The 25,897-nt window shown below is 40.9% G+C and overlaps 1 protein-coding gene across 6 annotated transcripts in view; it reads left to right on the forward strand.

Moving 5' to 3' along the window:
• ZNF608 (zinc finger protein 608) overlaps positions 1–25,897 on the forward strand; it is a 134,165-nt gene that overhangs the window by 22,941 nt on the left and 85,327 nt on the right. For all 6 annotated transcript variants that reach the window (XM_075324879.1, XM_075324882.1, XM_075324887.1 and 3 more), the window contains one exon: positions 14,270–14,522. In XM_075324879.1, the coding sequence (XP_075180994.1) occupies positions 14,270–14,522 (253 nt within the window). The remainder of the gene's footprint in view (positions 1–14,269; positions 14,523–25,897) is intronic.

Raw genomic sequence — 25,897 nt, forward strand, 5'->3', positions numbered from 1 at the left:
AGCTATTTGCGTTTCTCATTGCGTCTTTCAACATCCCATTGAACTCAATGGATGAAAATCGCAGTGAAAAACGCGGGAATAATTGACATGCTGCGTTTTTGTGGTCACCACAAAAACGCAGCTGAAAAAAAAACGCTGTGTGGGGACAGCAAAAATGAAAACTCATAGACTTTGCTGGGGAAGCAAAGTCATGCAGTTTTGAGGCCAAAAACGCACCCGAAAAACGCGCAAAAACGCTGAGAAAAACGCACCGTGTGCACATAGCCTTAAGGTCCAGTCACACTAAGCAACTTACCAGCGATCCCAACAACGATAGGGATCGCTGGTAAGTTGCTAGGAGGTTGCTGGTGAGCTGTCACACTGCGACGCTCCAGCGATCCCACCAGCAACCTGACCTGGCAGGGATCGCTGGAGCGTGGCTACACGAGTTGCTGGTGAGCTCACCAGCAACCAGTGACCAGCCCCCAGTCTCCTAGTTACAGCACACATCAGGTTAATTAACCCGATGTGTGCTGCAGCTAAATGTGCACAGAGCAGGGAGCAGCGCACACTGAGCGCTGGCTCCTTGCTCTCCTAGTTACAGCACACATGGGGTTAATTGCCTGATGTGTGCTGCAGCTATCTGTGCACACAGCAGGAGCCGGCAGCACAGGCAGTGAGAGCGGAGGAGGCTGGTATCAAAGGTAAATATCGGGTAACCAAGGACAGGGCTTCTTGGTTACCCGATGTTTACATTGGTTACCAGCCTCCGCAGAAGCCGGCTCCTGCTGCCTGCACATTTAGTTGTTGCTGTCTCGCTGTCACACACAGCGATCTGTGCTTCACAGCAGGACAGCAACAACTAAAAAATGGCCCAGGACATTCAGCAACAACCAACGACCTCACAGCAGGGGCCAGGTTGTTGCTGGATGTCACACACAGCAACATCGCTAGCAACGTCACAAAAGTTGTTCGTTACCAGCGATGTTGCTAGCGATGTTGCTTAGTGTGACGGGGCCTTTATACTGACTGAGACTAGAAGTGTAGCTCACTCTATATTGTGTGCTTGCTGTATTCATCTCCAAGTTGTCTAAGCAAAGACATGTTATCCTCCTACACAAATAAAGTCTGGTGCTAAACAAGTGTTATCAGTATATCCATGTACAAGTGTTGTACTCTTGCCTTAAGGCCCCGTCACACTAAGCAACATCGCTAGCAACATGCTGCTAACGAACAACTTTTGTGACGTTGCTAGCGATGTTGCTGTGTGTGACATCCAGCAACAACCTGGCCCCTGCTGTGAGGTCGTTGGTTGTTGCTGAATGTCCTGGGCCATTTTTTAGTTGTTGCTGTCCTGCTGTGAAGCACAGATCGCTGTGTGTGACAGCAAGACAGCAACAACTAAATGTGCAGGCAGCAGGAGCCGGCTTCTGCGGAGGCTGGTAACCACAGTAAACATCGGGTAACCAAGAAGCCCTGTCCTTGGTTACCCAATATTTACCTTTGTTACCAGCCTCCGCCGCTCTCACTGTCAGTGCCGGCTCCTGCTCTGTGCACATGTAGCTGCAGGACACATCGGGTTAATTAACCCGATGTGTGCTGTAGCTAGGAGAGCAGGGAGCCAGCGCTAAGCATTGTGCGCTGCTCCCTGCTCTGTGCACATTTAGCTGCAGTACACATTGGGTAATTAACCCAATGTGTGCTGTAACTAGGAGAGCAGGGAGCCGGCGCTCAGTGTGCGCTGCTCCCTGTTCTCTGCACATGTAGCTCCGTGCAATGGTAACCAAGGTAAATATAGGGTTGGTTACCCGATATTTACCTTAGTTACCAAGCGCAGCATCTTCCATGTGGCGCTGGGGGCTGGTCACTGGTTGCTGGTGAGCTCACCAGCAACTCGTGTAGCGACGCTCCAGCGATCCCTGCCAGGTCAGGTTGCTGGTGGGATCGCTGGAGCATTGCAGTGTGACATCTCACCAGCAACCTCCTAGCAACTTACCAGCGATCCCTATCGTTGTTGGGATCGCTGGTAAGTTGCTTAGTGTGACTGGACCTTTATTCTGTCCATACACATTAGATAGCTGTTTGACAAATGATTATTTGGCTGATAACTATCTTCCACCCCAACCTTCCTCTCTCCACCCAACTGTTCTACAGAATTCATAGGAATTATCTCCTGAATGTTTGTGTGTTTTCTATACGAATTATCTGTTAGCGGCTTATCTCTACATCAAACACAAGAATCAGTATTGGATTCCAACCACCCAATCTTTATGTACTCACACATAATCTGAAATTGAGTAGCAGCATGACCCCCTATATACATTTTAAGGTTGGCAGATGCCACCAAAATTGTGGTTGAATTTGTGATTGGTTTACATGGTCTGATACATAATAATTAGTGTTGAATAAGCACTAGTATACTCAGGTGCTTGGTACTCATAAGGCCCCTTTACAAACTGAGACTTTCTAGCAATACCACCAGCGATCTCGACCTGGCCGGAATCTCTGGAAAGTCTCTAACAGTCGCTGGTAAGCTGTCAAACAGGCAGATCTGGCCAACGACGCAGCAGCGATATGGACCTGCAGAATGACCTCGCTGGAAAGGGAATGCTAGCACGCCTATGGGCTAGGTCGCTAACGATGTCGTTGTAACGGTGTCAAACACACCGATACATGCTGCGCAGCGGGAAGCAAAGGACCAAAGAATGGTCCTGAACAACTTGTAGTGATCAGCGACCTCACAGCGGGGGCCAGGTCACTGATGTCACACACTGCAATGTCGCTGGGGAGGACGCTATTACGTCACAAAACCGGTGACGTTACAGCGATATCGCTAGCGATGTTGCAGTGTGTAAAGGGGCCTATAGAGAGCAATTGGATACTCGGATGGACATGACTCGAGCACCTGATTGTAATGGAAGTCAAGAGGTGACTTGAGCATTTTTCCGGGAAATCTTCTGGAAAAATGCTCATGTCTACAATTAACCTCCATTATACTCAGGTGCTCGAGTCGCACCCATCCGAGCATCCAACTGCTCTTAACGAGTACTAAGCACATGAGCATGGTTGTGCTAACTCATTACTAATAATAATAGATTTTTTTTTATCATTGACCTTCATAATGTTAGTAGGGTAGATCCAGAATTAATGTAAAATAAAATTATTGTTTTTGTCATAACCACATAAACATGTAATGCGGCCTCCTGAAGATCCATATAAACTGCAAAATCATGAAAGATTGTTCCTAGAAATCCATGTTTCACTATGATTTTGCAATCTTAACAGGCAAAATGAGCATTTTATAGGGGAAATGACCTTTTGGTTTCCACAGAAGATTATCATTCTTGGAAGTGCATCAGACCTTGTGCAAGTAAACCAGACCTTTGCTGCCAATAAACATGGCAGCCCATCTGCACTGAACAATCTATTACAGGTCATTAAATGTGCATCTGTAGCACAGTGCACCTGTGTAAGTCAGCTATTAAACCACTGCCGATCATCAACAAGTATTGCATCGGCTATAGGTTAATGCTGCCAGTTGTTAGTAGTGGACACACCTTGACTAACAGAGGTGTGTGAAAGCAGCAGCCTCCCCTATCCCATTGTTTAATGCTGCCGGTTGTCAGTAGTAGACAAACTTTTACTCCCAGATGTGTTTTACAGGAGCAGTGAGCCCTCTCCCCATTGAACACTCATGCATGTTTAGCTACACGTTTGGTTACAACTAGCTGATATTACAGATATTGAAAGTGTATGGCCAGTTGAACATTTCTCTGTAGAACAGCAGAGGACATTTAATGAGTTCTGTGAGATTAGAAAGAAGTAAAATGATTTTCAGTGTTTTTTTAAACTATCACTTTGGTCTGTGGGTTAGATCTCACATCACAGCTTATCCACATTCAAAGCTGATGGACAACAGTGCTGTTGTTTCTGGTCCAATGTGAACAATTTGAGTTCTTTGATAGTTCACACAGATGTTGCTATTGTGACCTGTAGGGCTCGATTCCACTTGCACATAGCTTCCAATGCAAGAGCATTGGAAGTGATATGCTAATGAACCTCTGCTGCGAGTGTTAGCTGAGGGTCATGCGACTGTGATCCGATTTTGTGATCAGATCACAGCTGCGGAGGAGGGGGGAACAGTTTCTGCCTCTCCTCTGCTGCCTGTCTCTTCATACTTCGCACTGCGGTTGGATGACATGCAAGTACAGTGCGATATTTCACCCACACCCATAGACTTGTATGGGTGCGTGTGAGCCGAGACTCACTGCCAAATGCAGAATGCTGCGATTCATTTCTCACCCTGATATGGCAAGAGAAATCAATCGCAGATGGATACTGCTCCATAGTTTTGCACTAGAGTGAGAGCAATCCGATGTTTTATCAGATTGCACTCATCCATGCAAAACACAAGTGGAACCGAGGCCTTATACAAAGGTATGAATCAAACTAGTGACCAACATTACTCGTTTTTATGTTAAAGTCATTCTTCTGACTGCAATGATATATTGCACTTTGTTTATTGTGGCTCTCTTTTGCATAGGAAAATGAATGTCATTCAAATCCATTCCGCTTCCTCACTGGCATTTCCCTACTTCTAAGGTGTCAATGTGTTCAAAATATAACAAAATGCTATTTTATAGTTCAAGTAGATTGCCTGTTTTGCTATTTGCAATAATTGACAGAGCGGTTCTCAGCACTTCAACAGTGCAAAGTACATTTCTTTTTTTTTTTATTATTAATTCTGCAGGCAAAAGCCACTGTGCTTCTGAGAAGCATTAAATGCTTTTGTTGACGGCTTACAGTTTTATAAACTCCAAATGAGCTTATTGCCTTTTAACCATCATGAGTACTAAATAATAGAAAAACCTATGAGCCTTCAGATTGGAGAGCCGCCAGCCACCTCCAAGAAGAGGAGGAAAAAAAAAGGAATGAATAGTTTAATTGTAGAGCAAATCATTTGTTTACAGATTAAAACCTAGTTGGTAGCCAACTGCTATGGACAAAGAAGTTAAGAATAAATGCTGAGGTTCAGGAAATGAATGGCTGGCTATAGGGTCTGTCACTGTTGTGGTCCTGCTTCTTCCTTGCATAAGGAAGGTTGGGTAATGGATTGTAAGGACACTACTTTAAGCCTTTTGTGTCTCTTAAAATAACAAAGGGGTTGAGGGCAGGGAAATGTGTTGGTTTGTTTATCTGTCTGACTGGAACCAGCCTTGGTCCTCCCAGCAATTGCACTTTAGTTATTGGCAGGGTGGCTTTCCTCTTTTGTTTAACTGTATGACTTGAATTAAGACAAAAAAAGTGATGAAATAATAATAATAATAATAATAATAATAATAATAATAATAATAAAAAAGCTTATTTTAGCCTAAAATTTACCCTATGTAAATTATTTCATTACTATTACTATTATTATTACTATTACTATTATTACTATTATTATTACTATTACTATTATTACTATTATTACTATTATTATTACTAGTAAATTACTATTTACCCTAGGTATTTTAGTTGGCAGAGCGCCAACATATTCCACAGCACTTTACAATCCGGTGGGGGCTTTTACAGACAGAAACAAAACGAAATAGTACATAATTCAACAGCTACAGTAGGAATGAGGTCCCTGATCGAAAACTTACAATCTATGGGGAAGAAGGGGGACACAAAAGGTGAAGCACACTTGTAGATCTGGCCGGCCATTGTTATGCTAGTTTATTGGTTACATATAAAGATGAATGTTCTGGTCTTTAGACAGTAACCTTTTGGGTCCCCTTACGTGCTATTGGTTGTATGTAGGATGTGAGGACAGAAATAGGAGAGAGAAGGGTACGAGTAGAGTAACATTTAGAAGGTGGGACAGGGGAGAGTTAGGTTAGTAAGTTATTATGATAAGCTTGTCTGAAGAGATGTGTTTTTAATGTACGCTTAAAAACTTGGGGGCTGGATATTAGTCGCAATCTTTGGGGTAGTGCATTCCTGAAAACTGGCGCGGCACGAGAAAAGTCTTGGAGACGGAGGTGTGAGGTCATATTATGGAGGATGTAAGTGTAAGATAATTTGCGGAACAGAGGGGGCGGGTAGGATGAAAGGGTCGCTTGTGAAGTCCCACAAACATAACACTCTCCCTACCTATTACTGTCTAGTCTGTTCCCCATGGCTTGAGCAAAGATGGCAGAGAAAAGGGGTGACCTTACGCTTTGGATGATTTTTAAAAGCAAAAAAAATTAAAGAAACCTCCTTAATGTAACGTGATAGGTTTTTGTTTTTTTTTTTATTGAACTTGCCCTTTGTCTTCTGAAGATAAACAGTATTCTCATTCTATTGACCTAAAGGCTGAAATGCGTGGGTAATTTAAGTTTGGGGTGGAGGGGAAATTATGGCTGTTTTACTTCAGAAGTAACGCAGGAAGAATGTCAATTTAGTGTCATAATCCAAATATTTAGGAGGTTTCATTAAGTTACCAGCATGTCATTCACGTAAACCATGATTGAAATCCATCGGCCACATGCACACTTTGAGTATTTGGGGAGTTTTTTACTTCAGTATTTGTAGCCAAAACTAGGAGTGGAACAATCAGAGAAAATGTATTATAGAAACACTTAATAATTTTTATTCACTTATATAGTGCCATTAATTTCATAGTGCTTTACGTACATTGGCAACTCTGTCTCCATTGAGGCTCACAATCTAAAGTTGCTATCAGTATGGGTTTTTTTGGCGTATGCGAGGAAACCAGAGAACCTGGAGGAAACCCATGCAAACTTGGAGAAAACATACAAACGTATTGCAGATGTTGTCCTTGGTAGGATTTGAACCCAGGACCCCAGTGCTGCAAGACTGCAGTGCTAACCACTGAGCCACTGTGCTGCCCAAACTTGAAAAATGTCTGTATTTTTTACCTTCTACTGATTTTGGTTTACAAATACTGAGATAAAACACTCAATAAATACTCAACGTGTGCATGTTAGCCTTAAACCCCTTCAAGTACTTCCATTTTATTTCCTAATGAATGTATATGCCATTGACCAATTGGTAGCCTTCGTGATGTTTAGGCAATATTAATTTGACTTTTTTCACAATATTTACCAATTAGCAATAAATTGCACTGGGGATACATGACATACATAATTTAAACTTTTTTGATCAGGTCATACTTAATAGTATAAAAATAACTTTTCAACCATGTCTATTATTTTTCAATATACACCTTTCAGGACATTTTTCTTATCAAGTAAACAAAAATGATTCCTTCAACAAATTACTTATCTGTAAGTTTATTGATAATATTATTCATGTTATCTGAGTTTTCATCCTGACATTTGAACTGAACGTGTCAAATTTCTCCCCCAAAGTCATGGATGCCAAATACTGGTAGCTATCAGTGATGAGTGAGCACAAAAGTGCTTGGGTGACTGGTACTCCAATGAAGCATGACTAGTTCTCACTAATGCTCGATTTGAGTACCAAGCACAATAGGGGTGAAGGGGTGACTTGATCATAATTTTTCCTTAGTCCCCTTTCTGTTACTTGCCCTGGGCCACCATAGTCCCCATCATCTGCAGGCAGCTGCCATCACCCTGCAACGTCCGTTCTCTGTGCTCCATTCAAATGTTTCCCCTCAAAAATTAACAATGAGGTTACTTCCACTCGATTCACAATTCCGAAAAAGAGAGAGATATTTATTTTCTAGAATGGAGACTTGAGCGGAACTAGCCACACAGTTATTTTGACCGGAGGGAAACATTTGGATGGTGCATATGGAATGGAATTTGCTGGGCGATGTCTGCTGCCTGCTGCATGTGGATGATGGAGACTCTGGTGGCTGAGGGCTGTGTCAGGGCAGGTAACAGAATGGGGAGTTAAGAATTTAACTCATATAAAAAGCTGGAGGGAAAAAAGCGCAATAGGATCTCACCCAGTAACACAGAAATAAAAGTAATAAGGGAATGTGCTCACCATATTCGGTTGTGAAACCCAACCGGATATTATGCTTGTAAGCAGCTGCTGCAGAGTCCAAGAGCTGAAGAAGCCAAAAAGCTGCTGAGGAACACTGTTAATGTAGAACTATTACTGCGCTGCTGAAGATACGACACACATCCAGAGGAGGTATAATGCAAGGTGGTTTAATTCTATGAGTTTCAAAGTGTACCCCACTTCTTCTTCAGGAAATCCACCAATATGACCTTGCCTGGTCAAATTGGTGGATTTCCTGAGGAAGAAGTGGGGTAAACTTCGAAACGTGTAGAATTAACCCACCTTGCATTATACTTCTCCTGGATGTGTGTCGTATCTTTAGCAGCGCAATAATAGCTCCACATTCACAGTGTTCCTCGGTGGCTTTTTGAGAATTAACTCAAGTACCCATGGTACTCAGTAAAGAACCGAGCAATGCCAAACACACTTGCACATCAGTAGTAGTTAGGTTTTGAAGCTGTATTAGGCATGGGAATGGGTTGCTTGTTTCATAGATTGGAAGCCCATGACTAGTCTTCAGCTCCCTTCTTAACAATATTCTTTATAATGCAAGTTGTAAAACAAGAGTATTGGAAGCTAATTTCCAACATCTCAAGGGCTTTTGGCTGTGGTCCATAAATGATGTGTTCACATAGCTGTTGTCTGACGACTCATAATTAGACAGCAATGTTATCCTGCAGCTAAATCTGTGTGGCTCATAAGTCATACTTGATAAACTGGGGCATCATACATTTAGGGTTATTGTTTCTTAACTTTTCTCTGCATGTTCTTATTTTTCTCCTTTAAAAAATTGTGTATCTTAAGAAGAAAAAAAAAGCATAAAGCCAGAGGCATTTCATGAATCTGTCAATGTGAATCAGCCACATTTTATCATCTTCTGGAGACCAATATGATTTAAGATACCTTTTCTTCTTGCAGCTTTGTGTGATAAAATAATTAGCATATCCCCTGACAAATATGTAGCTTAGGAACAGTTTGTTCCACGTGCCATTTGAAACTATAATTCCTTCAATGGCTTGTAGTGCTTCTGCCATTTAATTACTTGATCTTTCATGTGTCGTGTATATTGGTTCTACAATAAAACGTTAATTGTTTTTTCTATTTCACTATATAAAAGCTATGTATCCTGCCTGTCCTCTGCAATGCAGTGTATTAAACCCATCTCCACTGATTAGCAGTCTCCTTCAGGATATTTTTCTTTAATATGGTTTAATAGATAAAGGAGAAGCTGAATACCAATGACATTGTGTTTCCTTAAAACTAATACCTGGTATGAATTTTGTATCTACATATCATTGTAATACAAGCACTACCCAACCTTTGTTATATTATATTGTAATAAATTAATCTTAATTACAGCTTGTACAAAATAAATTCTTACATAGCTATGGAAATGTAGATATAATTATAGTACTTGGTGTGTATTTAGGTCAATGCTAGATTAAAACTCCAATGATAGTATTTCAGAAATAATTATAAAACAGCATGCTATAAGTTGTATTATAACACATTATAAAATGGATTGACTTAAATATATGGATAAAAAGAGAAAAAGGAATAAGAGCTACATTGTAGACATGGATTGCTCCAAGTATATATACGTATATAAGGTATATATGCATTTTCATTGGCTCTGCATGAAAGACAAACACTGAAATAAAATTTTTCATTCCATCCCAATATATTGCAATGGAATAAAGTCGAATAAAGCATTCTATATATATCTTTGTACAAAGAGCTACAATAAGCCCCCTGTCAAATTTTTACAATGTTTGGCAAGTATACAGTATGATATGTATATATATATATATATATATATATATATATACACCGTATTTTTCGCTTTATAGGACGCACCTGATTATAAGCCGCACCCCCAAATTTGGTGAAGGAAAAGAGAATTTTTTTTTAATGTTAAATGGGGTCCATCTTATACTGCCAGTGTCTGTCTAACAAATCATATAGGGCTTATGTCCCTCATAGCCCCCCATCGTAAAATTAGCCCCCTTAATCTGGATATGGCCCCCTTATATTGAATATAGCTCCCTTGTGCTGGCACACGTTCCCCTGTGCTGCCTATGGCCCCCTATGGATTGCACACGTTCCCTGTGCTGCCTATGACCCCCTATGGATTGCACACAACACTCTGTGCTGCCTATGGCCCCCAATGGATTGCACACGTTCCCCTGTGCTGCCTATGGCCCCTTATGGATTGCACACATTCCCCTGTGCTGCCTATGGCCCCTTATGGATTGCACACATTCCCCTGTGCTGCCTATGGCCCCCTATGGATTGCACACATTCCCCTGTGCTGCCTATGGCCCCCTATGGATTGCACACATTCCCTTGTGCTCCCTATGGCCCCCTATGGATTCCACACGTTCCCCTGTGCTGCCTATGGCCCTCTATGGATTGCACACATTCCCCTGTGCTGCCTATGGCCCCCTATGGATGGCACAAGTTCCCCTGTGTTAGATATCGCCCCCATGCTGCTGCCCATAGTAAAATAAAACACTCCTTCCTTACCTCCTCAAGCACTGATCTCCCTCCTGTCTCGCTCCGTGCTTCTGTTCCTCCACTTCCTGGTTCTCGGTGCGGTCATGTGATCGGCACAGCCGAGTGAGATCATCACTGCGTGCCTGATCACAGTGGAAGCAGGTACACCGGGGAGAAACACTGGAGGGGGTAAGTAAAGCTTTTTTTATTTTAGGATGAGCAGCAGCATGGGGGCCATATCTAATACAGGGGGGCATGTGCCATCACAGGGGGGCGCAGGCTCATATAATATGCACCGCTCCGTCAGACCGTCACTGCGGTGTGGTTTCAGCACCACGGTGATGGACAGCGGCTGTGCATATTATATCAGCAGAATCAGGAGACCAAATAGTGCTGCCCGCAGCATTCACCTGCACCTAGCAGTGCTCCAGAGCTGCCCCCACCTCCCCTGGACCCTGCAGTGTATATATATATATATATATATATATATATATATACACATACACACTCTCCCCCCGTATATTCGGCTTATAAGACGCACCCCCTACTTTCCCCCAAAATTTGGGGGAACAAAAGTGCGTCTTATAAAGCAAAAAATATGGTATATATTTATATACTGCTCAGAAAAACAAAGGGAACACTTAAATAACAAAATGGTATTTCAGTGTTCCCTTTATTTTTTTGAGCAGTATAGATATATTTCATTGACATCACAAAAAGTGTGCCCAATCCCAGTAGACACTGAAAAGTACTTAGTTTTGCTGGCATTATGATCATCTGACTCTCTTATATGTATGTGAGCACATAAAGAAGATTTTGAGGGAAAAAATGATTGGGCATGTTGATTTTTATAACCCACTCATTATTTTCTCAGAAAGGAAAAGGTGTTGCCAAAGGTTTCTGCAGTGGCTTATTCCTCTCTTGGCTACACAAGTGAAAAAATATGCAAGTGAATAAAATATGAATACAGTGAAATAAAAAAGAGAAATAACAAAGGAGATCAAACCATAAGCACACACACTTGTGGATTATTTAAAGGGAACCCGCCACCAGATTTTTCCTATATAAACTGCAGCCACCACCTCTAAGCACTAATATACAGCATTCTAGAATGCTCTATATAAGTCCCCAAGCCACTCTGTAAAACATAAAAAAGGCCATTTATTATACTCACTTCTGGGGCAATCTTGATCCTGCGCCTCCTCTCTGCTTGTGATTGCGTCCTCTTTCCCTGCTTTGTGTGGATAACACATCCTACGTTATCAACAGTATCTTCCATTGCGCTCCTGCACAACCACACTTCTCTCTGCCCTCTTGAGGGAGGAGCAAAATACTGTAATGTGTAGGTGAAGAGAAAATTCAAAGAATGCCTCAGCAGGGAAGAGAGAAGTGAACATGCATAGTAGCGCAATGGAGGACACTGTGTGGATGATGCGGGATGTGTCATCTATACAAAATAAGAAAAGAGGAGGCTCCAGATCAAGATCAGCGATGCCCTTCGGACTTGACCATCCCATAAGTGAGTATAATAAAGGCTCTTTTTATTTTCTACCGATTGGCATAGGCACTTATATATAGTTTTCTAGAATGCTGTGCATAAGGGCTTACTGGTGCAGCAGTGCAAACCACTGAGCCCCATGACAATAAGATTTTTTGTTTGGTTCAGGGGACAAAAGGTCGATCTTTCTATTGGATGTGCGAAACTGGCCTTAGGGCCCCTTGACATTGCGTTTTTACCTACATTTAGTGGTCCCGTCAGAGCTTCCGTGCGAACTTCCCCACAAAACGGGTTGTGGACGGAATCTCCAACGGGACTACTGAATGTAGGTAAAAACACAATGTGATAGCGGTCTTAGACTGGTTTTGCATGGTGTCATTTTAGTATAGCTGAAAACTTTGGCTCTGTCTTCTAGGCCAAAGTTAAGGTTTTATTGTAAAAAAAAGTTTGTTTAAAAGAACTGAGAGTCCTCGGTGGTTGATACCTTTTAATGGCTAACTGAAAAGATGGTAATAATAGCAAGCTTTCGAGACTACACAGGTCTCTTCATCAAGCTCAGTATAACACAAAATCTGAAGAGTCACATATTTATACACAACAGGACATAGAATAGTGCACAGAATTATGTCCTGTTGTGTATAAATATGTGACTCTTCAGATTTTGTGTTATACCATGCCTGATGAAGAGACCTGAGTAGTCTTGAAAGCTTGCTATTATTACCATCTTTTCAGTTAGCCATTAAAAGGTATCAACCACCGAGGACTCTCAGTTCTTTTAAACAAACTTTTTTTTACAATAAAACCTTAACTTTGGCCTAGAAGACAGAGCCAAAGTTTTCAGCTATACTAAAATGACACCATGCAAAACCAGTCTAAGACCGCTATCCCATTGTTTTGGGTTTTTTTTATCTCTACTGGCTAACACGGTACAAAGATATATTTTACCGGTTTTATTGTATACACTTACAATATATACAAGCAATTTTTTAAGCAATGGTCCTTCATGGTTAAATATGAGGATAAATTCCCAAGATGTCTAATATCAGGAAAATATGTTTTACATAGTATAGTGAAAATAATAAATAAATTAGATTGAAAATCTTTCATTAATTAAGTAGATTATACTATAAAGATATTTCATGTAAAGGCAATTAACAATTACTGAACATTTACGGTTCTCAGCCTTTCCAGGATACCATTTTGGAGCTAAATTACATTCTTTATTTGCATTTTAGAGATAAGCTTCTTCCCTTTAAAAGATAAATATTTGCAAGTCCATCTTCTAGTAACTTATTCAGTAAACACCTACATGTATATGAAGCCTGTGACAATCCTCTGATTAATATCTCCTGCTAGGCTGCTACTTTACAGCGAGCATGAACACCTGGCAGACATCAAGTAAAAATAACACTGCGAGGCTGTAAAGAGTCTTTTTCTTACTTTGCTTGATTTGTCACATTGCCACTAGCAGCTGTTAGACCAGTGTACATTTTCCAGTGTAGATAATTGCCTTCCTTTGCCTATTCTCCTGGCATTGTTGTAGCTGAAGATAATTAGAAAAAAAAATAGGAAGAACAGAAGTCAATATATTATGACCCTTGCAAGTCACATAATAAACTTATATTTCCCTTCATTAATTCCCGTTTTTCAGGCATGAACATCATATAATTAATAGCCTGATTTTTTCAGGCAGAAATAATTTTACCATAAATAAACAGATTACTGGTGTGATGGCTAGTTATCTGTTATATTGACTAGTTTATCGTAACTTCTATGTCCACCTTAAAGGGAGTGATATCAGTCCTTTAAGGATTATGAGAAGATTTTCATAATTACACACCACACAGATAAGCGCATCCATTTTCTCCATTAGCAAATTGCATTTATTCCATTTGCTCTATCGGTGCTGTTGTCTAGAACATTTTCTGGTAAGAGGGATTACAGCCCTCCCTGTCAGTCTAACACTTTCAACAGCAGGTTTTCCTGCCCTAGTTCGAAGTAACTGCTCATTAAATTATTCTCTACAGGGAACACTAGTTCTCTGCACCTTTTCTGTTTTTTTTTGCTATCAAAGCTAAGCCAAGGTCAAATTGGATAGAATCCATATTTCAACCAAAGGTGGCAAATCGGAGCATTTACAACACGGCAATAGAGTCAATGGCTTTGCCAGAAGTGACTTTTAGGGTAAAATCACCATGCAATTCAACTCACCATAGGAATAAAATAAAACAAAGACTGTAATACCTATAAAATTGTGTCAAACATTTACGCTTTATTATGTGCAGTCAGTAAAACTCAGTATTTGTTTTTTACCAGGTTGATCCCCTGTTTACAGTGCCTGCCCCTCCACCACCAGTTTCTAACAACGTCTCATCTCCAATTCTGCCATCGTATTTTTCACCATCATCAACTATTGCTGCACCTGTGGAACAGCTTTTAGTAAGAACTCGGTCAGTTGGCGTAAATACAAGTGAAGTTGGAGTAGTAACAGAACCAGAATGCCTTGGACCTTGTGAACCTGGCACCAGTGTCAATTTGGAAGGGATTGTATGGCATGAAACTGAAGAAGGTAGGTCCCATCACCTCAATCTTGCTTAATGTCATGGTTAAAGATGTCTAGTTGTGTTGTAGAATTTTTTGGAAGCAGAGTCTAGTGCCTTCAAAGTTATACAAGCTTCAATCCCGTAAGCTGTGAGCCCATAGGGGTCCTCTCCCCTTTGAACCAATCTGTCATTCATTGTTAGTTTGTTCATTGTAATTTATATTTGTATATATATATTGTTATATTATGTAACCTTTTCACATGGAGTCAATGGTGCGCTAAAAATAAATAATAATAATGTTCTATGGAAGTATACATTTGTCTACATTGGAAAAATTATTTAACCTATTTATTTCATCTGAGAGATCTGGTGGATTTTTTTTATTCAAAATTAGGAGGATTAGATATGGCTGTTTTAAGAACTGGTCTTATTGATGGGCACAACTCTTTGTTATCCAGATTATTTACTTTACTCTATTATTTTGCCCAAAAGTCAATGCGTGTGGGTCCTTATACTTGAAGGGAGTGATTTTTATTTATTTATTTTATTTTAAATCAATGTCTCTTTTGTTATATATAATAATAGCCTAGAGTTAATTACTTTGTCCTGGAAAAGTAAAGACCTTCATAGGGTTGAGGCTTGGATGTAGTCTATGTACCTAATGAAATGGGTGGAAGAACTTATGATGGGAAAACAGTGGAAAGCTTTGGAACCTCATGAAGAAGGGGTCACTGTCTAAAAGATGATGAATAGGTTAAATAAAATAATTGAAAGAGATAATAATTTGTTAATTCAAGTAGCTGGGATATGACAAATTGATTTTAAAACGTGAATGTATGTCGATGTGATTACATTTATTAACATCAGAATAACATTGATGTTCATCTTTATAGGGCCGTGTTCTACCTTGTGTTGGCCTCTCCTGCTGAGGGGCCTGTTACAATGATTTATGCACAGATAGTTTGCTGACTGCACCTTTTCAGACGTGGTTTGAATTTTTATGGAATGAAGCAATCTGGGGAATATTGATTTTGGTCTCTGATTTAATATCTTTCTAGTGTTTAATTCAAGAAATGCCTGATTGTGTATTCGGTCAGCAGTATCATGATGCCAATGTGCATGTTTAGCATCTTCTCCTGTAGATAAAAGAGCTTACGAATCACAGTTTGTTTCCAAAGTGTAATTTAGATATTAAAATGTCTTCTATTATGACTGAAGTGCATTTGTTATTGCATCTTTAATTTTACACATTTACATTTACTTGATTTCTGGAAGCAGCTTTGTTAAGATTTGATGTATGAGTGTAAAATAAATATTCCACCATAAGCTAATTATTTCACAGGTGACAGATGGATGTTATTAAAATGCACCTGTCACCTATATACAGCAGGAACAAGACTTTTATGATGAAAAGCAATGTTACAAGACTGTAGCAATCAATTAGTTCAGGAACTAATGGCTAATAAATATCGCCCTTGATCTGCTTTGGTTTTGAGTCTAATGTGTAAGTTGTTAGGTAACTTTCTCATCAATGTTGACTTTCCCCCATTGGTTAATGGTTTCACTAAAGCCCTTATTATACTGGGTAAAAATTAGGGGGAAAATCACAATATCTTTCAATGCAGAGTGATATTCACAGTGTGCAATAGCTGCTAGAGATCATAAGATTATTCCATTTTTGCAAAACCAGATCTTTTAACTTTCTTAAAAATTATCGCTTGTCGGCATAAAATTTTGCGGTGTAATAAGTCACTACCACCTCATTAACACATTGCACTAAAGGAGTGAATCTGTCTTTGTGGGCTTGCATGAGCATACAAAAAGGCATGCCTGCTAAGTTATACTGTGTCACCATTGGCTGATTTCAAAAGTATGTGTGCATATGAGTAGCGAATGCCTTTTGAGCGCCCTCCATAACCCATTTCACTGGTCAATACACATACCCACAATTGACATAAACATCACCCCCAAGTGCTAAAATCTTGGTCTGATCTTAAGGTGTAATACATGATTTTGAATGCCTAGCGTCTTTCCACCAACCGCAAGTGCGATCTTTCAAGTGAAAATTTGCTTGTGTATTAATGGGCTTGTACACATGATAACAACGAGAAAAAAATGTGCTCTTCAGTCGCTATCCTTGAAAAATGTTCCTGTCTAATAGGGCTGTAAAAGTGGTTCAGAATATCTTGAAACAATTGACATATGGTGTCAAGATATGCATTGTCCTATTGCACCTCCAATTTTCTATAGGATGTTAATGATCAGATGTCACTACATTGTTCAATCAAAATACAGATCCCAGAGGGATATTCAACACATGCTTCTAGTCTGAATATGATTTGGGGAGTAAACCACTTTCAGATAACTTTGGTGGCAACATATCTCAGTGAGAACAAGAGGGTCAAGTATATTGAAATCCAACAACCCAATCATTTTTTACCCCAGCATTCATTATAAAAAAATATTTAGACACTCCCATACATGTTAGATTGCCTACTCTGCAAAAATGTAATGTAATTTTTATAGCCAGCTGTAGTGATAGTTTAATAAATTTGCAAATTCCAGATTTGGGCGACAATGTGGCTCAGTGTATAACACTGTTCCTTTGCTTGGGGTCTTGGGTTCTAATTTCACCAAGGACCAGATCTGCAAGGAATTTGTATGTTCTTACAATGTTTATGTGGCTTGGAACTCTCTCTCCAAAGACATGTTGATAGGGAATATACATAGTGGGGACACTGATGGCAATGTCTGTAAAGCACAGTGTAATATGATGGCACTATATAACCAAAGAATATTAATTTGCAGTAACTTAGAATAGTGTAAATGTTTTTGGAGAATAGAGCACAAAAGTGCAACTATGAAGGTAATTGAAGAACATTTAACATTATTTTACAATGAGATTGTCTTGAAGTGGTAAGCCGGCCTTCTGTGAACCTTGTTTGGGGCGTTGCATATCCTATAATCAATGTATTCGCCATAAAAGACGAAGCTGAGATAAAACATATGCATGTGTTAAGACGAAATTTATGAACTTATAGAACATTGTAGGCTTGAATTTATTCTTTTTCATTTCTCAAATTAATTAAACAGTGACAATTACAGCCATGTACTGCTCATCACTTTGATGTATTGTCACGACATATTAGCTAGTAATATAGGGATCTGACCTTTCTGCCTCGTCTGTTTTCTTATGCTAGCTAAGCAGAACTGTGATAAGATGTTTACCATAGTGAAGGAAAAGCAGGTTAGCTTTTAGAGGAGACGTTCTACTTGAATAAACTAAACTTCTGACCTTTGGTGAATTAAAAAGTGCTTGTTGTTTGCTGGACCATATCTATTTACAGATGTGCCAGAAGCAAATACTTATTGTGCTTTGTAGTCTGCAATTTAATAATAGTGAAACGTCTGAAGAAGCAGAAGAATTTCCCATGTTGCTGTAATTATAGCATTTTACTTAGCAGTGGGATGAGGACTCTGATGCTTGGCACTTTTAATAGGGAAGAACAGAAGCTTTTAACCTATGGGTCAGAATTTAGATGCCTGGTCATACATGGTTTGGGCATATTACTTCTCTATTTTTACAAGTGCAATACTAGTGTATGTACCTTCCATGCAACTTAGAAAAATGGAAATAATACTTGAAGGGAACCTGTCAAGTGCAATGTGCACCCAGGACCACGAACAGTTCTAGGTGCATATTGCTAATCCCTGCCTTAAGGTCCAGTCACACTAAGCAACTTACCAGCGATCCCAACAACGATAGGGATCGCTGGTAAGTTGCTAGGAGGTTGCTGGTTAGATGTCACACTGCGACGCTCCAGCGATCCCACCAGCAACCTGACCTGGCAGGGATCGCTGGAGCGTCGCTACACGAGTTGCTGGTGAGCTCACCAGCAACCAGTGACCAGCCCCCAGTCTCCTAGTTACAGCACACATCAGGTTAATTAACCCGATGTGTGCTGCAGCTAAATGTGCACAGAGCAGGGAGCAGCGCACACTGCTTAGTGCTGGCTCCTTGCTCTCCTAGTTACAGCACACATCGGGTTAATTACCTGATGTGTGCTGCAGCTACATGTGCACAGAGCAGGAGCCGGCACTGACAGTGAGAGCGGAGGAGGCTGGTATCAAAGGTAAATATCGGGTAACCAAGGACAGGGCTTCTTGGTTACCCGATGTTTACATTGGTTACCAGCCTCCGCAGAAGCTGGCTCCCTGCTCACTGCACATTAGTTGTTGCTGTCTCCCTGTCACACACAGCGATCTGTGCTTCACAGCAGGACAGCAACAACTAAAAAATGGCCCAGGACATTCAGCAACAACCAACGACCTCACAGCAGGGGCCAGGTTGTTGCTGGATGTCACACACAGCAACATCGCTAGCAACGTCACAAAAGTTGTTCGTTACCAGCGATGTTGCTAGCGATGTTGCTTAGTGTGACGGGGCCTTAACTGTCCCTCTTTCTAGTAGCATAGATAAAGAGATATGATATGCTAATGAGGCCAACGACTAGTCGCAAAGTTGTTTGTTTCCTTGGCTAGTCGGCCCCCTTAGCATCTGAGCACATCCCTGTGGGTGTGCTAAAATGCTAATGAATACGCAGCGTCAGAGGATGATCTCACTCACCTCTCTGCTGCCATCGCATCCGACGGTGGATTTTGACTCAACGAGCATGATTCCGGACTTTTGGTCATGCGGACTACATGAAGCCAGGATGCGTACACTCAGATTTATAGTGCGTATGACCAAAAGTCCAAGATCATGCGCACTGAGCTGAAATCCAGGACTCGGATGCGATGGCAGCAGAGAGTTGAGCATGACCATCCTCTAACACTGCACATTCATTAGCATTTTAGCATGCTCACAAGGGTGTGCTTACACGCTAAGGTGGCAGATTAGCCAAGGGAACTAACACCTTTGCAACTAGTCACTGGCATCATTAGCTTATCATATGGGATATTTAGAAATACTTTTTCTAAAGTTCCCTTTATCTATGATACTAGATACAGGGACAGTTAGGCAGGGATTAGCAATATGCACCCAGAACCGCTCGTGATTCTGGGTGCATATTGCACCTGACAGGTTCACTTTAAAGGGGTAACATCATGTCATACATTCCTGAACTATCCACAGAATTCCCACTTCTCAGACCTGCAACTATCTCAGGAATATGGGGTACCGACATATGGGGGCACGACATCTCTAGCAATCGCTAGCGATGTCGCAGCGTGTAAAGTGTAAAGTACCCTTAAGGTGTCATACATGCTTTTATGAATGACTGGCAACTTGCCATTGACTGCCACAAAGATCTTTTGAGTGAACATTTATTTGTGTATTAATGAGATCGTATGCACAATAACATTGCGATAACTGTCATTAAAAATGTTCCTATTAGTGGTAATACGTGTATCCATTGCCTAGGACGCCTGAGGTGAGTGATTAGTTGCACTGGTCACAAAGTTGTAGATTAACTAGTGATGGGTGAGCATGCTTGCTACTGTTTGTTAGACAATCGAGCATCTGTTGCGCTGATGTGACTCAAGTACTAAACATAATGTAATCCTCAAGACTCGAGTAATGAGCAGTGGTGAGCATGTTTGCCTAATTTATACCGATATGAATTCGATGGACTTAAGTCTACCTTCAACCTTCAAAAAACAAATCTTTAAGTGATCACAGCCTTTAAATGAGCAGTGACTGTCAACTTTGCTGGAGAGTCGGGGCATTAAAAGCTTTGTATTTTTTTTTTATATAATAAAGCCCTGCATTTCTTAGTTTTTTGGGGTTTTTTTCAAATCCCAGAAATCACATTTAGTTATCCAGCATTCACACACAGTACATTTATGCCGACTTGGTAATTGACTGGTGCATATACCAAGTTGGAGATCTCACACATATGAAATAACATTAGTAGAAGTTGTCTTGGTACTTTTTCCTATACATTTGTAACTCCTGGAGACAGGACGATCTATTTGGCACAAATATCAATGAAGCCAATTTCTAAGCTCCATCTGTGCCGCACTTACCGTATGACGGAGAGCCTCAATTACTTTCCATCCCACCACAATCTATTTTAAATGCTCAGAGCTTTGTAGTGAAGAGAATGATTATAGGATCAAAATAAAACTGGTTGTTAAATGACAAATAAGTTGCTTCAGTCTCAAACATGTAACTAGTTGTAGCAGTCATCTCTGTAATTCCGATGGCTTGCTATTTCACATAAGGACTTTTGAAATGAAACACCCCTTTTACTCTAGAGGGTAAGAAAAAAAGTGGAAGAAATGTACTTTTTTTCATCTTATATGCCTGAATTGTTTGAGGATGTTTTGGGTTTCCATCCTTTTTGATCTACCCTGTTTAAGAAGTTCTTTGCCACAAGAAAATATTCTGTAAAATTGTTCACAGATGCAAAGCAGAATTTCCATAACATTTGTGCTGTAACATTTGGGGCACACATGGCATTGTAGAAATTTGTGTAGTCAGATTTCCTGGGATTGGCGTTCTACAACCTGGCTTTTCATGTTATGCTTATTATTCTCTAATACATTCTTATGCTGGTTCTAGTTGATAGTTTTTAGCTCATTGGTTTGCTATCCAATCTAAAATCAAACCCAATGCAATTCAGCAATAGCCCGATTATTAACAAACCCTTCTGTTTTATTTCTTCTTTCTACGAGCCTTTGAGCACTGAATTGGTTATATGAGCTCTGATCACCATAGATGTTAACTGCTGTTGTGCCAATTCCACTTCATCTGTGCAAAACCAATTGCACTGTTTGAAGTTATGTAAATGAGTTGTTTACTGCTAATTAAAATGCGTCTGTATTTGGGCCAAGGGGATCCTAAACCATATGATTGCTCATAGCTGTGTTTCAATTGCCTGTTTACAGTTACTGGGAACACAAAACTGTTCGGCTTCAAAAACAGTGCGTTAAAATAAAACACTACATTTTGAGGTTTTGTTGACCTCTACTAAATCCAGAGCTTTCTTCTGTCAGAAATCCGAGCCTAGAAACCTAATACTCTGGAGGTACTTCCTATTAAATGAGACCTGTTACTCAACTTGTCACACACTGCTGGATTTTCTCATTTCCCTTCAGGGAGATAAAGAAGCATATGATTACAGCTACATCAGTATATTTTTTTTCCAACAGTATTGCCTACACAATAAGCAAATGGTTATAAATGGATATCTACTATGTGAGAATTTTTTCTGGCATCTTTTTCAATTTATCTTTAGATATTTAGAAGATGTTTATACCTTTCCTTCGTAGTAGTAATAGCGAAAGGAATATAAGGATAAATCTGCTACCCAGCTGGTCAAGATTATATCCAGTGGAGATGATGGTGTTGAACAGAAGAGCAGTTTTATTAATCTATGTATTTCACAGTTGAACAAACTCCTTCAAAAGGAAAAAAAACTAATAATATTCCTTCCTGTCACTACCACTAAGCATAAACTATTTTAAAATATATTTGGCTAAAATTTGCTCTGTACATTAGTTTTCAGACCCCGACGTGTTGGGATATGTCAATGTACTAGCTAGCCATTGTTGAGGGATTCTGTTAGATACCGCCAGGGGCAAAATTAATTGAACAATTTATATTTTTACCAATATTTCTTTTGTACACTCCAAGGTGTTTGGAATGTGTTTGCCCCTATTGCACATAAGGCAGAGTTAAAAAGGTTGGCCACTGCTTTAACATTAATCGTCTAGTCTTAGGGGCACTTTGCACACTACGACATCGCAATGAGGCTTGCGATGCCGAGCGCGATAGTCCCTGCCCCCGTCGCAGCTGCGATATCATGGTGATAGCTGGCGTAGCGAACATTATCGCTACGCCAGCTTCACATGCACTCACCTGCCTTGCGACGTTGCTCTGACCGGCGACCCACCTTCTTATTAAGGGGGCGAGTCGTGCGCCATCATAGCGACGTCACATGGCAGGCGACCAATAGAAGCGGAGGGGCGGAGATGAGCGGGACGTAAACATCCTGCCCACCTCCTTCCTTCCGCATAGGTGGCTTGGGCCGCAGAACGCAGGTAGATGTTCCTCGCTCTTGCGGCTTCACACACAGCGATGTGTGATGCCGCTGGAATGAGGAACAACATCGTAACATCGGTCATTTCCAAATTATGAAAATGACAGACGCTACACCGATGATACAATTACGACGATTTTGCGCTCGTTAATCATATCAAAAAGGCTTTACACACTACGATATCGCCTGCGACGCCGGATGTGCGTCACTTTCAATTTGACCCCACCGACATCGCACCTGCGATGTCGTAGTGTGCAAAGTGCCCCTTAGGATTAGTTATCAATGTCTCATCAGCCAGTGTCCGACACCTGGCACCCCCGCCGATCAGTTGTTCTCAGTGGCCATGGCAGCAGGCAGCTACAATTGCTCAGTTCTGAAACTGCCCCATCTTCTGATAGTGGCTGCAGCTGAGTACTGCACATCCATCTCCTAGTCAAATCAATAGGAGACAGATGTGCAGTAACTGGCCGCAGCCACTATCAGTTGATGGGGCAGCTCCAGAACTGAGCATTTCTGGCTGCCTCTGCCATTAACAACAGTTGATTAGTGGTGGTGCGGGGTGTCAGCTGATCAGAAATAAAAGTGAACCTGTCAGGTGCAATATGCACCCTGAACCATGAGCAGTTCTGTGTGCATATTGCTAATTCCTGCCTAACTATTCAAATATCTAGTAGCATACATAAAGAGATCTTTAGAAAAAGTATTTCTAAAGATCTTTTATTGTATGCTTATGAGCAAGTGGCTAGTCCCCTGGGCGTTAGTTGCCTTGACTTGTCGACCCCCTTAGCATGTAAGTACACCGATGTGGGTGTGCTAACATGCTAATGAATACGTAGCATTGGCGGCTTGGTTGCTCTCACCTCTGCTCCCACCACTGGTTTTTGGCTCAGCACGCAAGATCAGAATGTCCCTGTATGTGCAGTCATGCCACGTACACCCAGCATCAAAGTACGCGTAACTGGAATTCTGGGACTTCTGACCATGCGAACTGAGCCGAAAATTAGTGGTGGCAGCCGAGAGGTGAGCATGACCATCCTCTGATGCTGCGCATTCATTAGCATGTTAGCATGCCCACAAGAGCGTGCTAACATGCTATGTGGGTCGACTATCCAGGGGAAGTAACACCCACGAACAAGACTAGTCCCTGGCCTCATTAGCATATGATAAAAGTTCTTTAGAAATACTTTTTCCAAAGATCTCTTTATCTATGCTACTTGATGCTGGGACAGTTAGGCAGGGATTAGCAATATGCACCCAGAACTGCTTGTGGTTCTGGATGCATAGTGCACCTGACATGTTCCCTTTAATGACCTATCCTAAGGATAGGCCATAAATGTTATAGTAGTGGCCAACCTCTTTATATATGCACTTTCAGATGTGTTTTCAAACAAAAATGTGAATAAATCCAAGGAGAAGGGAAGAAATTCCAAACTTTTCCTCTATCCTTCCTTTCTTTATATATTTTTTTCATATTTTGTAAAGTATTTGTTTAAACACTTTGTGAATTGTGTTTTTTTTCTCTGCACATTTTCCTTTAATCCATGCTATTTATGATGTTTCCACTTTTCCTTTCTGCTAAAATGATCCATCCTTCACATGGCCATATGTTGCTGGGAAGTACATTTTTCATTGCTGCAGTCAGAGCTTTGTTACAACTGGTGGTTTAGATTTAATGCTTATGAAATTACATATGAAAACCATTAAGAGAGGTTTGAGTACTTAGAACATGAGTATATTATTTTGAAATATCATACAGCGTTTTATAAAATCAATAGAAGCAAGCCAACCTAAACTTTGTTCTCTCTGCTAGTTGCGGAAATTACTTTGAGATGTTTATAGTTTATATCTTTAAGAGCTTTTATGTCATATTTAGTGAAAATATATGGCGCAATTTAAAGATCTTATGTGAGTAGATGGCACTTGTGAACAACAAAATCAGTTTTAAACCAGCCTTGCTGAAAGCTTGAACTGAAGTACAACATTGCTTGACTGGCAGGATCATAGAGGTCTGGTGCACTAGGTTCTACATGGAAAACACTTATATTTTGCTCCTTATCTATCATGTATATTTACAGATATGCCAGAAGCAAATACTCATTGATAGATACTCAAAGAAAAATTTTAACTTAAGCCCTTTTTTGGCACTAATGGATAAATGTAAGATATTAGGAAGAATATTTTACAAATGGTATAAATAATAATAATAATAATAATAATAACAATAATAATATCCTATTTTCCAGTTTGTAAGATGCACATTTTCCCCGCAAAACTGGGGGAAAAATGGGGGTGCATCTTACAAACCGCAGACGGCTTACCGAGGAGGCACTGATGGTGCAGGGTTGGCAATACGGAGGGCCAAGGGGGGATGGTCACTGCAGTGGAGCAGCTCAGGAGGTTGAGTGTGCGGCAGCGGAGGCTTGGCGATACAGCAGGCATGTGTGCTGTCAAGGCAGTGGGCGCCATTGATCTGCTGATGGATTTTATAGGAATGGGTGTCAGGGCTCAAGATGGTCAGTGTGCAGCAGCGGAAGGTCAGCAATACTGCAGGTTTGTGGGGTGTCACAGTGATGGGTGCAATTGATCTGCAGGCTGCTTTGAATTGTCGGCAGTTGACATGATGGACTTCAAGAAAATGGCTACATAGGCCAATCTGCACATGCCCTGCCTCTGTGGCCATTTTTTTTCAGTCCATCATGTCAACGGCTGGCAATTTAATGGAACCCACAGTCCGCCAGCAGAACAATTTCCCTCGCCGTTGCAACACCCCTTGAGCCTGCAGTATCGCTAACCCTCTGCTGCTGCAAACTGACCCTCTTGAGCCATGACACCCCCTCCTCGAAGCCCGCCAGCAGATGAATGGCGTCTGCCGCCATGACACCCCACAAGCCTGCAGCATTACCGACCCTTCTGAGCCATTACACCCCCTCCTCCGAGCCCGCAGCATCACCTACCCTGCCTCCTGTGACTTTCCTGAGCCGCTCCACCACTGCCATTCCCCCAGTAAGCTAATATAAGAGGCACTTCGATTATAATACTGACCTTCATTTTAACAGTAAAATTTAATTTTTCCTAATTTATTCCTTCAAATTTGGGGGGCATTTTATAATACGGTGCATCTTATAAAACAAAAAAATCGGCTTTTATTTACTTATATAGTGCTATTAATTCCATAGTACTTTACATACATCAGCATCACTGTCCCCTTTGGGGCTGACATTCTACATTCAAAATCAGTATGTCTTGGGAGCATGGGAGGAAACGCACACAAACACAGTGAGAACATACCATCTTCTTGCAGATATTGTCCTTGATGAGATTTGAACCCAGGTCCCCAGCACTGCAAGACGGCAGTG

This window comes from Anomaloglossus baeobatrachus, chromosome 1 (genome assembly GCF_048569485.1).
Source record: "Anomaloglossus baeobatrachus isolate aAnoBae1 chromosome 1, aAnoBae1.hap1, whole genome shotgun sequence".
Classification (NCBI taxonomy): Eukaryota; Metazoa; Chordata; class Amphibia; order Anura; family Aromobatidae; genus Anomaloglossus; species Anomaloglossus baeobatrachus.